We start from the raw sequence: 13641 nt of genomic DNA on the forward strand, positions 1-13641 counted from the left end.
GTTCTTCAACCACTGAAGTCCAGCTTCCTGAGGTAAGCGTCCCTGGCACATAGGAGGTCCAATTCACCTTCAGCCCAGTCTTTTCAGAGCTTCAGGGTTTTCTTGGTCTCCGGGAAACTTAGAGCTACTTTTTATTTAGTTTTATTTTTTTTTATATCTTGTTGAACTAGATGATTCCATTGGAGATGTCCCTCCAGTGGCTGCAGCAGGAGGTGGAGAAGTGACTCCCGGCCGTTAACAGCATCAGAGGCTTTTCAAAGTGCTTCTCGCTGCACTCTGATTCTGTACACTAACAAATGGACTCATTCATCCGGCTTGAACAGGGGCTCGGAGATGTTCCACCACAGCTTTCTGACCAAAGAGCAAATGACTCAATAACAGCTGACAGATGTGAGGACTACCGATGGAGCATCATCAATAATGGAAATGAACTAATGGAGGATCAATAATAAGCTAACTGGGAAGCATAGACGTGCTTTAAACTGCAGTGTCCTGGCATCAGCAGTTTAAAAAGCATTTGTTCTGGCATCGGCTGCTTCGGGACAGATAAGTTTTAAGGGAATAGTACTCATTTGTCCAGGAAGTAGCCTCCTCCAGGGGAACCTTCTCGCTGTGACTTCCCTCAGTGGCTGGGAGGGACTGGTGTCACATGCTCTACTCTCCAAAACAAACCACTGAAGAAGGAAGATGATGTCATGGAAGAATAAGCATGGGCTATCAGATGGTTGTGATGTCTTTATGTCCTCCCTGCACTGCTTTGTCATGGGAAGAACCCTGTGAACAGTTCGCTTACCCTGCACACAATGTAGATGTTCTTCTGTGAGCTCTGGAAACCCAGGCCAGATGAGGTTGGACCTTATTGAGCCTCCACTTCTCACTATATCTGTCCATTTTGTCCTAAGAAAACATCTGACCAGTGACCATCATGGCTTTTAAAAATGGCGCTCTGTTAAGTATCTTGTAATTGGTGAGTCTTATGAACGACCCCCCACGTCATATGAAGTCCTACTTAAAAAGACCCTGCCTTGGAGTAGAAGCTAAGATGGCTCTCGGAGTTGAAGTCCAAGTGTTCTGGTTCCTCTGCTGTCTCTGCACCAGGAGGCGGCCTGGTTCCTGACAAGGTTCCAGGAACAGCAATAAGTTCTCAAGAGTGAAGGGAGCTGTTATCTAATGTCAGTTGAATCTTCAGGGGAACTGCGAAACACAAGCGGTGCCGAATCACGCACACAGTTCGAGGATGAGACGGCCGTGCGGGGGTGCGGGTGTACGGGGGTGAACCCCGGGAGCGGCCTCTCCCCCCCCCGGGGTCCGGCGGCGGCGACCGGCCGGCCGTTTGCAGCGCTCCTCGTCCGTCCCTTACGACGTTTCCCCGGTGCCCCTGAACGCACCGCAAGACAGCGGGCCTCCCAGTGCCCGGAGGTGATTGGACACGAGAAGAAGGGAGGGAAGGAGAGAGAGAGAGAAAGAGAGAGAGAAGAGGAGGAGGGAGTCCGTACATCCCGTCAACCGGAGGAGAGCCGCCGCACCCACGCCAACCGTCAGGTAACTCGAGCTCTCTTTTCCCGAGCGCTTCCCACGGGACTTCTATGGCTTTCACTTTTCTATTGCACTTCAAAATGTGAAAGATGTAAAAAAGAAGAGAAAAAAAGATGGCGGAAGAGTAACGGACGGGGTCTTCACCCCCCCGCCGACCTTCTGCTCATCTTCTTCTCTTCACATCAACAAACGGCGAAAAAGTCCGCCGTCTGCAAAGCCGGCTTACGCCAACCAACACGTTTCCGGCCGCGCCTTTCAAAGTAACACGGCTGCCCGTCAACGGCGGCGCGGAGCGGGTTAGTTAAGAGCGAGTTACGGCCTAACGTGACTCAAACCAGCAGATTGTTTACGTATCGAATGGATCGGAAGTAGCAGTGTGTTCTTGGGCTATTAAGTTGATTTGATAACCCAAAGTCAGAGGCGGCTGACGACCCGTCCAGGAAGAAACGGAACGCATTAGATCTGTTGTCTCGGTGTTTGTGAGAAAGGACTCGGCAAAGACGCGGGAATGAAGGCCAACTTGAGAAGTAAATGTAATGTTTTTGAACATCTGAGAAGAATTCTCTCATGCGACTGCGTTAATTGGTTTTATTTTGAAGGCGACGCTTCACGGTTTCCCGTGCGTGTCCGCCGCCGCTGCGTGCAGCTTCACACGCACAAGAGGAAAGGGAAAAACACTCAGAAGATCTGGAAAAAGTCCCTCCGCGGGACTAAAACTCTCCCTCCACGTCACGCACACGATCGCGCGCTCACGTGACCCCGCATCAACCGGCGCACGCTCATAGCTGCGGCGCCGGTGGCTCGTGCCCACGCTCAAACCGCACCCATGTTTGGCTGGCGTCCGTGTGTGTGTGTGTGTGTGTGTGTGTGTGTGTGTGTCTGAGAGATATGGTTCCTCATCTTCACTGGGGTCAGGAGTGGTGATACTACAGATATTGAGATGTTTGTGTGCTGGTGAAACACACACACACACACACACACACACACACACACACACACACACACACACACGCGCGCATGCCTACCGTCTCCTACACAGGTTACAACGATGACAAGTAATTAAGGACTTACAACACAATAAGAACTTGCGTCATACCTTCTGCCCTCCAGACAGGTGTGTGTGTGTGTGTGTGTGTGTGTGTGTGTGTGTGTGTGTGTGTGTGTGTGTGTGTGTGTTTGTAGAGAGCTTTAAATTGAAGGATATCCACGGTTGTTTTTGAGGAACGTCTGGATCCTGTGTCTCCTCGCTGGTGGAGGTGGTTTGAGGTGTCCACCCTCCTGTTGACATGCTTACATGGAGACTTCAAACCAGATTTCTAAATATGATTAGTTTTTATTGATTGTTGGCATGATTTAGGAGCAGAGCCTTCCTGGTGATCAGGTGGTCAAAGTTTCCTGGGTTCAACCCTCGCCGTTGATCAGGAGCCGGGCCTGTAGAAGCACGGAGAGGTGAACGTTTACTTCGGCCCCAGAAAGTTAATTGTTGTTCTGTTTCCTGTCCATTCTGTCACCCACTTCCTGTTGTACAAACGGTAGCCTAACACGGTCAGTCTCCAAAATCCAAAATACAAGCTCCAAATCCTCTCTGAGGTCAAATAAATATCTCCAAGTGTTTGCAGAAGGAAGTGTGTGGAGGAAGCTAGCCTAGCATCTGGCTGCGGTCCTGTGTATGCAAGGCATGTACAGTGAAGGCACGTTCTCTGGAGGCTTCTGCTGACACAAACCCTGTAATCCACACCTCCTGTAGGCTATGGAAGGACTTAGAATCAGAGCACAGGAACATACCATCAGGCAGCCTGAAACATGTGCTGAAACTTTGAACTTGTCTCAGGTCCTTCAGGGGGTCTGAAGGGCTCCAACACCACCAAAGAGGCAGAGCTACCAGCTGATCTTTAGCTAGCGTCCTGTCCTTGTACTAGAAGCCCAACACCTGGGTGGGGTGGACACACTAAACCCTTTGGAATGGGACGGAGACGGTCGCAGGAGGTCTTGGTGTTCCTGCTTCCGTGGTCAAGCACGGAAGCACTGAACATTTGGCCGCCCTGCTTCCGTGGTCCAGAAAAGCAGGACGGCCAAATGTTTAAGGCTCCGCTGTTCTTCTACACGAGTTCTGGCTCCAGTTTCAGCTCAGACAACCAGAGGAACATCTGTGTTGTTTGGTTTTTCGGCACGTCTGACTGTGTGGTCCCTGCAGGATGGTGGTTCCATACGAGGGCCAGTCCTTCTCCACTCTGAGGAGGCAGTGTCGGCTGAACGGACAGCTCTTCGAGGACCCTCTGTTCCCCGCATCCGACCAGTCGCTCTTCAGACAGCGGAACCGCATCGGACATGTGACCTGGAAGAGGCCGAAGGTGAGGTGGGACCAGAGTTGGGGGGTTCTCCTGTCCTTCACGTGGCTGGTTTGAGATGATGGAGTGAGACTTGCAGACCTACTGGTCAGATCAGTGGGCTTTGTTTGTGTGATAAATTCTTCGAGGCCTAGCAGAGATTCCCCACCAGAAGCTCCACCTGATGGGCTTTCACATCTTCAGGGGGAGACCACTCAACCACCGTCTTTGAAGGACTCCCCGGCTCCTGCCGGGAGTGTCCTCTCTAATGACCTGCATCTCCTGAGATGGATCAGGGACGGATCTGAAGCCTGCAGATTAGAGATGAGTCGTGTTTCCGCAGGAGACGGGCCACAATCTAAACTCCATACGTGACAGACAAGAACATCTGGACCGGCACCAGAACGCCGGCAAAGATCAACAGCGCCACAAATTATAGGCTCCGTCCGAGGAGCACATGTTGAGGTGAAGGAGCTCCTCCAGCTTCTAAAACAGTTCAGGAGCAATTACAGAGTTCCTTCTTTACAAGCACCTTCATCCTGAAACCACATTAGTTCTGAAATAAACAGGCAGAAGCCCTCAGCTGGGTCCCAGACCTTATCAGGATGGTTCAGAAGAACATGGAGGCGGTCTCAGGCCGAGGGACCGCTGCACGCTGTTGTCTCCAGGGGGTGGAACCACCTCTTGTCTGGAGAGAAGCTCTGAGCTCCAGCCTGAAGTTTATCACCTGCTCCCGGTATCAGCGAGGAACCATCTGAGCCGGTTAATGATTGAACAGTAACCCGGAGGTTCCTCACTTGATCGATACCAGAGGTCCACAGGTTAATGATTGATCCCTCAAAGAACCAGCATAGTTTCCTCCACGTGTCCAGCTGGACGTTGATGTTTGGTTGAATTGAGGACGTCCTGAAGATGAAGATGGTCGGATTAAAGTTGTTCATGAACCAAAGCGGACCGGCTCCTGGTCGGGGTTCAGGTTCGGGTCCCGGTCTTCAGCTTTGGGGTTTTGTTCCACGCAGAAACAGACGTGATGACAACTGTTCAACTGACAAGTGTGTCTCCTCCAGGAGCTCTGCTCCAACCCCCGCCTCTTCGTGGACGGCCTCAGTGCCCACGACTTGCACCAGGGACAGCTGGGGAACTGCTGGTTCGTGGCCGCCTGCTCCAGCCTGGCCTCCAGGGAGGCCCTGTGGCAGAAGGTACACACACACACACACACACAGCATGCTATATTAACACACCCATTGATTACACACACACACACACACACACATACTGTACGGTATATGAACACACCCATTCGTTAAACACACACACACTTGTATACATGTACACAGACGGACACACACACACACACACACACATCAAGACACACTGTGCAGTATATGAACACACCCGTTCATTACACACACACCCTTTGTCCATGTGAGATGAAGCCATGTTTCAGCTGGGATGTACAGAGTTACCATAGAAACTCATCAGTGTGTTGCAGCAAAGCAGGAAACGAGTCCGAGTGTGTGACGAGTGTGTGACGAGTGTGTGACGAGTGTGTGACGAGTGTGCATGGAGGCGGATGATTGGATGAGGTGGCGATGAAGATCTGAGGCGAAGCACGGGTCCAGGTGTTGAAGGTGTGAGTGCAGAGGAGCAGGGCCTCGTCTCCTCAGACGAGGAACCCAGAAGAGAACCGGAGCAGGTGGTGGACAGAAGGTGGGCGGAGGAGACCTTCATCCATGCTGCCGCTGCAGACGGAGCACACATCCCATAATAACACTCACTCACCTCTTAACCCATCACTACCGGTGACAGCGTTTATCAACACACACACACCATCTTTACTAGTGAGAGGAGATGAGGATGAGGAAAGGAGTGAGTGGTGAGAAAGAGATAGAGGAGGGAGGGCTGTTAGCTGTCAGTCTCTCCACCATGAAGATATGAAGAGCAGCTCCAGCGGTGTCTCTGGAGCACCTTCTCCTCCCTCAGAGGTTGGAGACCAGTGGAGGCCCTTCAATGAGGGCTGACAAGCGTGGGCACGGAGCACTCGGAGGCTGACAGCTTTCAGTCGATGTTTAATAGATTTGCTGTCGGACACTCATGCACTGGATACTAGATGTTCCACCGGCTGGAGCCTGGTGGACACGCTACACATGGAACACGTCAGGAACGACCCAGGGCTACACACGCACTGCAGGAACACCCCGACCCAGATGTTCCAGATGTTAGCCCGGTGAGCTTCTGGAACGCGCCGGCATGGAGGGCTTCCGGAGGAGGTGCACCCAGATGAAGAAGTTCTTGAACTGCGACTGAATGAGAGAAATTCTTCCTCCCGTGGACCTTCTCCTTTCTCCCTGGAGGTGGATGAGTACTCTGGTTGCTCTACGTTAGCTAAGAGGTTGAATCACGACATCGAAGGCTTTGCTTTGCCGGGCGGCGGGCGGCGCGGAGTCACTTCTCAGCCGTGAACTCCACCGAGCAGCTCAGGTTTGCCGCCTCGGCGCCGTCCTTGAAGGCCATCAGGAAGTACATGACCTTCCTGACCTTGGCCAGCTCCGCGATCCGCTCTCCGAACTCCTGCATGTCGGCCTCCAGGCATTTGAGCTCCGAGTCCTCGGGGTCGCCGACGTTGCGCCAGAAGGTCCCGATGGGCTCCAGCAGCTGGCGGGTCATCAGGTGGGTGAGGTCCGGCGTCCAGTGCTGGCAGATGCCGGTGATGGTGACGCGGCCGTGACCCGAGAGCGAGAAGAACCAGCGGCAGAACTTCAGCTCCTGGACGTGGAAGTCCAGCCGGTACACGGCCTCATGGGGGAGGAGCAGCCGCTCGCCGTCCTGACGCTTCTGCCCCGATCGCTGCAGAGACGAGACGCGGAGGCGCATCATCTGCCCAGGAGGAAGGACAAGAAGAAGAAACATCATCACAGGCCGGAGGAACACAGGTGGACGTCTGAGCAAGTGTCCCAGCGGTGGTCCACATCTGAGGACTCTGGGAGCAGGTCTAGACGAGCCCGGCTCCACAGGGCTTCATCTGACTGGAAGCCCTGTGGAGCAGAAGGTCACACCGAGGGTCGTCTCTGCCCACTGGCATCTCCTAAGCTTACTTCACCCAGAACAGGGATGGTTCTGGATGAACCTGGGATACGCAGATATAGAAGGTCTGTGATCCCAACGACCTGCAGACTGGGTGGTCCTTGGACGTGGACGTCAGACCCCCTGGCCTGAGTCCCATTCTGGTGCCCGATGGTGAAGCTTCAGACCTCAGCTGCTCACGGTAGGAGGTCTGAGCAGGTGGGTGTGACTTAAACCTGATGCAGATGTCTTCTGGTGGTCCAATGCTGCTCCAGCCGAGATCCCTGCTCCTATCCACAGCTGCTTCTGTTAGCAGCCTAACCGTCTCAGAAACTTGGACTCAGATGTTTCCTCCTTCGCTGCTGTCTGAAGCCAGCTAAGCTACCCATCTTCACCTGTGGAGTCCTGATCAAGGGACTCACCTCGCTAGAACCAGGATCTACTCTTGTTGCGAGAAGGCGTTTGCGGAAGAACTCTGAGAGCAGACGCACAACTGAGGACCGGCGGAGCAAGTCTGAGTCGGACCAAGAGCTCCAAGAGGAGCGCCGACCGCTCACCTCCGTCAGGGCGGTGTCCTTCTTGAAGGCCAGCACCAGGGTGTCATCAGAGAGGGCGGCGCTGTGGTCCATGTCCTTCTGCGAGGCGGTGGTCCCGGGTGGAGGAGAGCTCTGCCTGCCAGGCCGGAGGGAGATAAGCTATGATGGATGGAGCTCCGCTACCTTCTGCTCTTATGCTCTCTCCTCTCTCTGAGGATCAGGAGCTCCTCCCCTTCTGCAACTATTTCCATCACCATGGAGCCCCCCCACAGGCTACTCTGGTTAGGACACATTGATTGGCACAGCACGTCCACCCCGGGCCAGATCGATGTGGAACACTGGCTCGTCTGGTTCCCCCGCGGGACACACGTGTCCAACCCCCCGCCGCCGGTCTGCTCCAGAGGAGACCTCCACAGTCCAATGGGTGGAGAACACATCCATGCTGACGAGGAACCCGCTCCAGATGTCTGAACAGAGTTTTTTTCTGTCTCCTGCTGTCTTCAGTGAATGCAGGCGGGTGATGTGTGAGGGCGCTAGGCAACAAGAGGCTCCGCTGACGTACGAGGAGGAACCCAGAGAGTCTCCTAGAAGCTCAGATGGTCTCGGCTCAGCGGACCGCTTCTTTATTTATATCTGTCTATCCACAAAGGGGTGCTGCTCAGTGTGTGTGTGTGTGTGTGTGTGTGTGTGTGTGTGTGCGTGTGTGTGTGTGTGTGTGTGTGTGAAGCGATCTCCGTGCAGGATGTGGGTTTTCATGGCTGGACTGGAGGCCCACAGAGGATGAAGAACGAGGTCTACTGCTGTTAACTAAATCAGCGTCTGTGGTTCCCTGGACCTGTAGGTCCAACCAGGAAGGGGTTTGAAACCCCCAGTGAAGACATGTTCTGTCTGGTCTTCCGAAGTTCTGAAGGAGGACCAAATGTGGCGAAATCATGGATCCTGTTCCAAGACCTTGAGGAGATGGATTCTCCAGTCATAGGGTTTGACCTCTAACTTTGGGGTTTGCTCCCAAGGTGATTCCTGACTGGAAGGACCAGGAGTGGAGCCAGGACAGACCAGAGTCCTACGCCGGCATCTTCCACTTCCGCTTCTGGAGGTTCGGAGACTGGGTGGACGTGGTCATCGACGACCGCCTGCCCACCGCCAATGGCCAGCTCATCTACTGCCGCTCCAACCACGCCGACGAGTTCTGGAGCGCCCTGATCGAGAAAGCCTTTGCCAAGTGAGCAGCGGTGGAACCCCACGGGTCCTCCACCCACAGATGTTTTGTCTTCATGTGTGTGTGTGTGTGTGTGTGTGTGTGTCTCCTAGGTTGTGTGGTTGCTACGAGGCGTTGGACGGCGGGAACACGGCCGACGCGCTGATGGACTTCACGGGCGGCGTGTCCGAGCCCATGAGCCTGAGCGAGCACGCCGCCAAGGAGGACGAGGAGAAACGCGACGAACTCTTCGACAGGGTCCTCAAGGTCCACAACAGAGGCGGTCTGATCAGCTGCTCCATCCAGGTGAGGCGGGCGACCAGGAGCGGGAGTGATCAAGCGTCCGTGGTCCTCACCCCTGCCCTTCTCCTGCCTCCAGGCCTCCAGCGCCGCCGACATGGAGGCCCGGCTGAGCAGCGGGCTGGTGAAGGGCCACGCCTACGCCGTGACCGACGTCCGTAGGGTGAGGCTGGGCCACGGCCTCCTGGCCTTCTTCAAGTCAGACAAGCTCTCCATGATCCGCATGAGGAACCCCTGGGGGCAGAGCGAGTGGAACGGACCCTGGAGCGACAGGTGAGGAAGAGGAGCGCTGATCATCGGAAACACAAGGAGCATTTAAAAGGCTACATGAAGCTCAAGAGGCATGGACCAGGAGACCTCTGCTTCTGAGAAGAGCCCGGCTGTAACTCCGCCTCCCTGGAGTCAATATGTAGGAGGACTTAGGTGACCTCCCGTTTCCTGTCCACAGCTCCGAGGAGTGGAAGAAGGTCAGCAAGAGCGAGAGGGATCGGATGGGCGTCACCGTGCAGGACGACGGCGAGTTCTGGTGAGCTGCGGTGAGAGGACGCACCCTGGTGGCAGCAGCCGTGCTCACTCTGTTCCATCCTCACCCAGGATGACCTTCGACGACTTTGTCTCCAACTTCACCGACCTGATCCTGTGTCGCCTCATCAACACCTCCTACATGAGCCTCCACAAGACCTGGGAGGAGGTCATGATCAGGGGCTCCTGGCGTCGCCATGATGACCCTCTTCTCAACCGGGCCGGGGGCTGCATCAACAACAGGCACTCTTTCCTCCAGAACCCGCAGGTGAGACCTCCGTCAGCGTCTAAGCGGCACAAGAAATAGTTGAACCTCAGGAGGTCAGTCACAACTTCCTGATCCTGGATACTCAGGAAACCCCTTGTAGCTGCACATGTCAATCACACAGTGAGTTCCCAAAGAGCAGGTGAGGAGCAGTCTCATCATGCACCGCCCTCAGATCAGCAGATCTTCAGCAGGCCTGCCTTCTCCAGGCTCTGGAGATGGGGCAAGCGGGGTGGCGCTTTACGAGGACGCCACCATAAGTGGATTAGATGATCTCCAGCTCCTGATTAGATTCCACGGAGACGTCCTGTCTCAGCTCCCTGCTCTGATTTCACTCCCACTAGCTAGCTTAGCATGTTGAGCAGTGGTCAGTTAGACCTTCGTCACAGGTCGTCCACCACACTCCTCGTCCCACAGGAAATCTGGTCAACAGGTCTGTTTCTGAGAGAAGCCCTTGAATGATCAGGACTTCCAGCCTGTCCAGCTGAAGGATGGTTGTGTACTCCCCATGGGATGGTCCACACATTCAGTGTCAGGAGACCCTCCTGGTCCAAGGTCACATGGTCAGGGAGGTGGACAATCAAACAAACATCTGCACCTCCACAAGGCTGCTCACGGATCTGTCCATCAGGTCACATCTGCCAAAGGTCCTACTGATAGGAGACTGATGGACAGTCACATCTTCTGACCAGTGTTTGTGTGTGTGTGTGTGTGTGTGTGTGTGTGTGTGTGTGTGTGTGTGTGTGTGTGTGTTGCAGTACGTGTTTGATGTGAAGAAACCAGAGGACGAAGCTCTGATCTGCCTGCAGCAGAAGGACCGTCGGGAGGGGGGCGACCGAGGAGAGCACCTGTCCATGGGCTTCGACATCCACAGGGTCAGCACAGTGTGTGTGGTTTTCAGAAGACCTCCCGGTCTCTCGGAAGAGCCGAAACCAGAGTGTGTGTCTGCGTCCAGGTGGAGCTGAACAGGACGTACCGGATGCACAGCACCCAGCAGAAGGTGGACGGCAGCATCTACATCAACTCCCGCTCGGTGTTCCTCCGCACCGATCTGAAGGAGGGTCGCTACGTCGTCATCCCCACCACCTTCGAGCCCGGCCTGGAGGGGGACTTCCTGCTGCGCCTCTTCACCGACGTGTCCTCGGACTTCAGGTACGAAGGCTCCTCCTCGTGCTCCTCCAGCGTCCGTCTCCATGGTGACACCTGTGCGTCTCCTGCAGGGAGCTGACCCAGGACCAGCCGCCTCACTCCTGCTGGTCGGGCCTGTGCGGTTACCCCTCGCTGGTCACCCAGGTCCACGTCCTGCAGGCCGACGGCCTCGCCGGCCAAGACATGGACGGAGGTGCTTACTGTCGCTCTCAGGAGACATGCCGCTAGCATCACTGGAGGCCTGGCCGTGGAGCCGAAGGTCTTACTTCACTTCAAAGGCCTCCAGGAGAACACTAGAGCTGTGGTAGGAAAACAGGAGGTTATCTTCAGCCTGCTCAGCTGACGGGAGGTGCGTGTGTGTGTGTGTGTGTGTGTGCGTGTGTGTGTGCGCAGAGTCCGACCCCTACGTGATCATCCGCTGTGAGGGACAAAAGGTCAGATCTCCGGTCCACAGAGACACTCGCAGTCCCGTCTTCAACACCAAGGGTCTCTTCTACAGGAAGAAGGCCAACGAGCCAATCAGTATTGAGGTGAGTGCATGTGTGTGTGTGTGTGTGTGTGTGCGTGCGTGTGTGCATCTACAAATGTTCTCCTGGCTCTTCCTCTCAGATCTACAACCACAACGCGCTGAAGGACTCCTTCCTGGGTCAGGTGATGCTGCTGCCCGCCCAGCAGGACAACTTCCAGCAGATGCTGCACCTCAGGGGCAAGGGCAATCGCCGTGAAAACGACCTCCCTGGGACCATCAGCATCTCTGTGGTGACCAGCTCGGTGCTCACCAGCATCTGAGACGTGGTGAAAACCTTCTGAAGAAGCTCTCGCTCTGAATCCATGTTTACGTTGCCTCCCGGTTTGTCGTCGCCTTAATCTGAGCTTCAGTGTTTGTTTACAAAGCCGCGTTCCTCTCTGAGGGGCCGCGAGGAACTTCCAGAACACTCGGTGCCAAAGCCTCTGGGTTCCATGCCAGAGTTCTGAAGCTCCTTCCGAGACCCTCTGGGACCATTGCGATCCAGACACAGCATGGAGGCCACAGTGCCCCTCGGTGTCCAGGGTTCAAAGGTCTGATGAAGAAGCTTCTCTTGTCTGTGCCTTCTCTGCGCTGCCATTAAATCCTCTTTTTCATTTTCCTACTTTCTGGCCACATGTCATCTCTGTTCTTTGGATCCTGCCGGTTCTCCGTCCAGGCTCTAATGTTGACACCCCGTGTTTCGAAGTCTTGTGTAAGTCCAAGCACAGGAGTCCTGCACCCTGCGCCCACTCGTAGCTTTTAAGGTCCCAGAAGCCACGATCACCATGGAACCCGTCCTGATGTTGAGAGAAGCTTCCGGAGCGTTGTAGGTCTCGTACCCCTCGGTGTCTGCGCTCTCTGAGGCCACAGCCTCGACACCCCCTGAGCTCCATCCATGCCCCCATCATCACCCTTCGCCCCTCAGAGGGGGAAGCTGTGATGTCACACAGGGGATGGGATGCTGCGAGGTCATACTAGGGGAGCTGAAAAGAATGCCGGCCTTTTATTGTGAAACAGGAAGCCATGATGTCACATGGGAAGCCATGTTGTCGGGGTGACGGTATCACTGGAGGCGTCCGTTGCACGGGGGCGTGGCTTCCCCCGTGCCGCTGCCCGCGGTCAAAGGGGAAGCCCACTGTCTGACATCACAGCTGATGAGGACGGGCGCTGTGAAATTACAACAGTGGGCAAGTTGCGTGGAGACCAAGAGCCATGGCTTTCCAGAAGCCCTTGGCCATCCAGAAGCTGGAGTGGAAGCTGCAGAAGCTGAACGTCAAACACGAGTCCGACATCCAGATCCTTGAGAGGCAAATCCTGTCCCGTGACAAGAGGATCCAGTCCCTGGAGAAAGATCTGAAGGCTCTACAGGAAGGTCTGAATGCCTCCCACAAAGAGAAGAAGGAGCTGACACTCAAGATAAATGCCTGCGAGCGAGAGAAGGGTCAGCTGACCCAGGCTCTCGACTTGCTCAACGCAAAGGTGAAGGAGATGGTGGCCGTTCAGGAGGAACTGGAGCAGAAGATCACCGACATGCAGGAGGCCTTCAAGCAGAGCCTCGTGAACGAGGCACAAAAACATGAAGAAAACGCTTCCAAAATGCAGGCCGTCCTGAAGCTTCGGTGTCAGATGGAGAAGGAAAAGGCTCATCAAGAGCTGACGGCCAGACATCGACAGAAGAGCCTGGAGATACAGAGGGAATTCCGTGAGCAGGACGAGAGGAACAAGAAGGTCATTTGGAACTTGGAGAAGGCGCTGAAAGAACACGAAACTGCCCTGAGAAAGATCAAGAAAATACGGGAGGAGGAGAAAAAAGATCACGGCGTCCGAGTGGGAGAGCTGAAGCTGAACAACGAGGAAATGGCTCAGAAGATCAAAAATCTGAAGCAGGAGCTCAAACTGTTCCACAAGAAGACCTCGGACTTACAGGACGTTCTGAAGTTTAAAGACATCACGGTGGCGGACAATAATCAGGAGATGAGAATCCTGAAGTCCAAAAAGAAAGCGGTGGTGGAGGAAGTGGACAAACTGGTGTGGACCATCGCTATCCTGCAGGCCCAGGTGGAATGTGCCCAGGAACGAGTCCGGGCTCTCAACAAGGACTACAACGAGGAGGTGGCCTTGCACAAACTCACCATAAAGGACCTGAACAAGGCCCAGAGACAAATCACCAAACTGACCGGGAGGGTCCGCTCGAACAAGAGGTGGAGCCCCGCCTCCATCAGACCCACCAAACAGAT

General features: G+C 54.8%; 2 protein-coding genes across 2 annotated transcripts; one reads left to right on the plus strand and one right to left on the minus strand.

Moving 5' to 3' along the window:
- Positions 1-1405: 1405 nt before the first annotated feature.
- LOC147224028 (calpain-5-like) lies at positions 1406-12026 on the plus strand. Its single transcript, XM_086164336.1, has 13 exons — positions 1406-1542; positions 3731-3887; positions 4931-5062; positions 8476-8684; positions 8774-8966; positions 9040-9233; positions 9409-9486; positions 9555-9750; positions 10506-10622; positions 10703-10899; positions 10968-11089; positions 11290-11426; positions 11506-12026. Exons 2-13 carry the CDS (start codon positions 3732-3734, stop codon positions 11683-11685), a joined length of 1911 nt encoding a protein of 636 aa, XP_086020462.1. The 5' UTR covers positions 1406-1542; position 3731; the 3' UTR covers positions 11686-12026.
- On the minus strand, positions 6171-7641 carry LOC147224029 (olfactory marker protein-like). The gene is made up of 2 exons (XM_086164337.1): positions 7484-7641; positions 6171-6740 (listed from the first exon to the last, which is right to left on the minus strand). The coding sequence occupies exons 1-2, from the start codon at positions 7553-7555 to the stop codon at positions 6309-6311; spliced, it is 504 nt and encodes a 167-aa protein (XP_086020463.1). The 5' UTR covers positions 7556-7641; the 3' UTR covers positions 6171-6308.
- Positions 12027-13641: the final 1615 nt, after the last annotated feature.

This window comes from Fistularia commersonii, chromosome 18 (genome assembly GCF_037954325.1).
Source record: "Fistularia commersonii isolate RoL2024-O1a breed Wild chromosome 18, RoL_Fcom_v1.0, whole genome shotgun sequence".
NCBI lineage: Eukaryota > Metazoa > Chordata > Actinopteri > Syngnathiformes > Fistulariidae > Fistularia > Fistularia commersonii.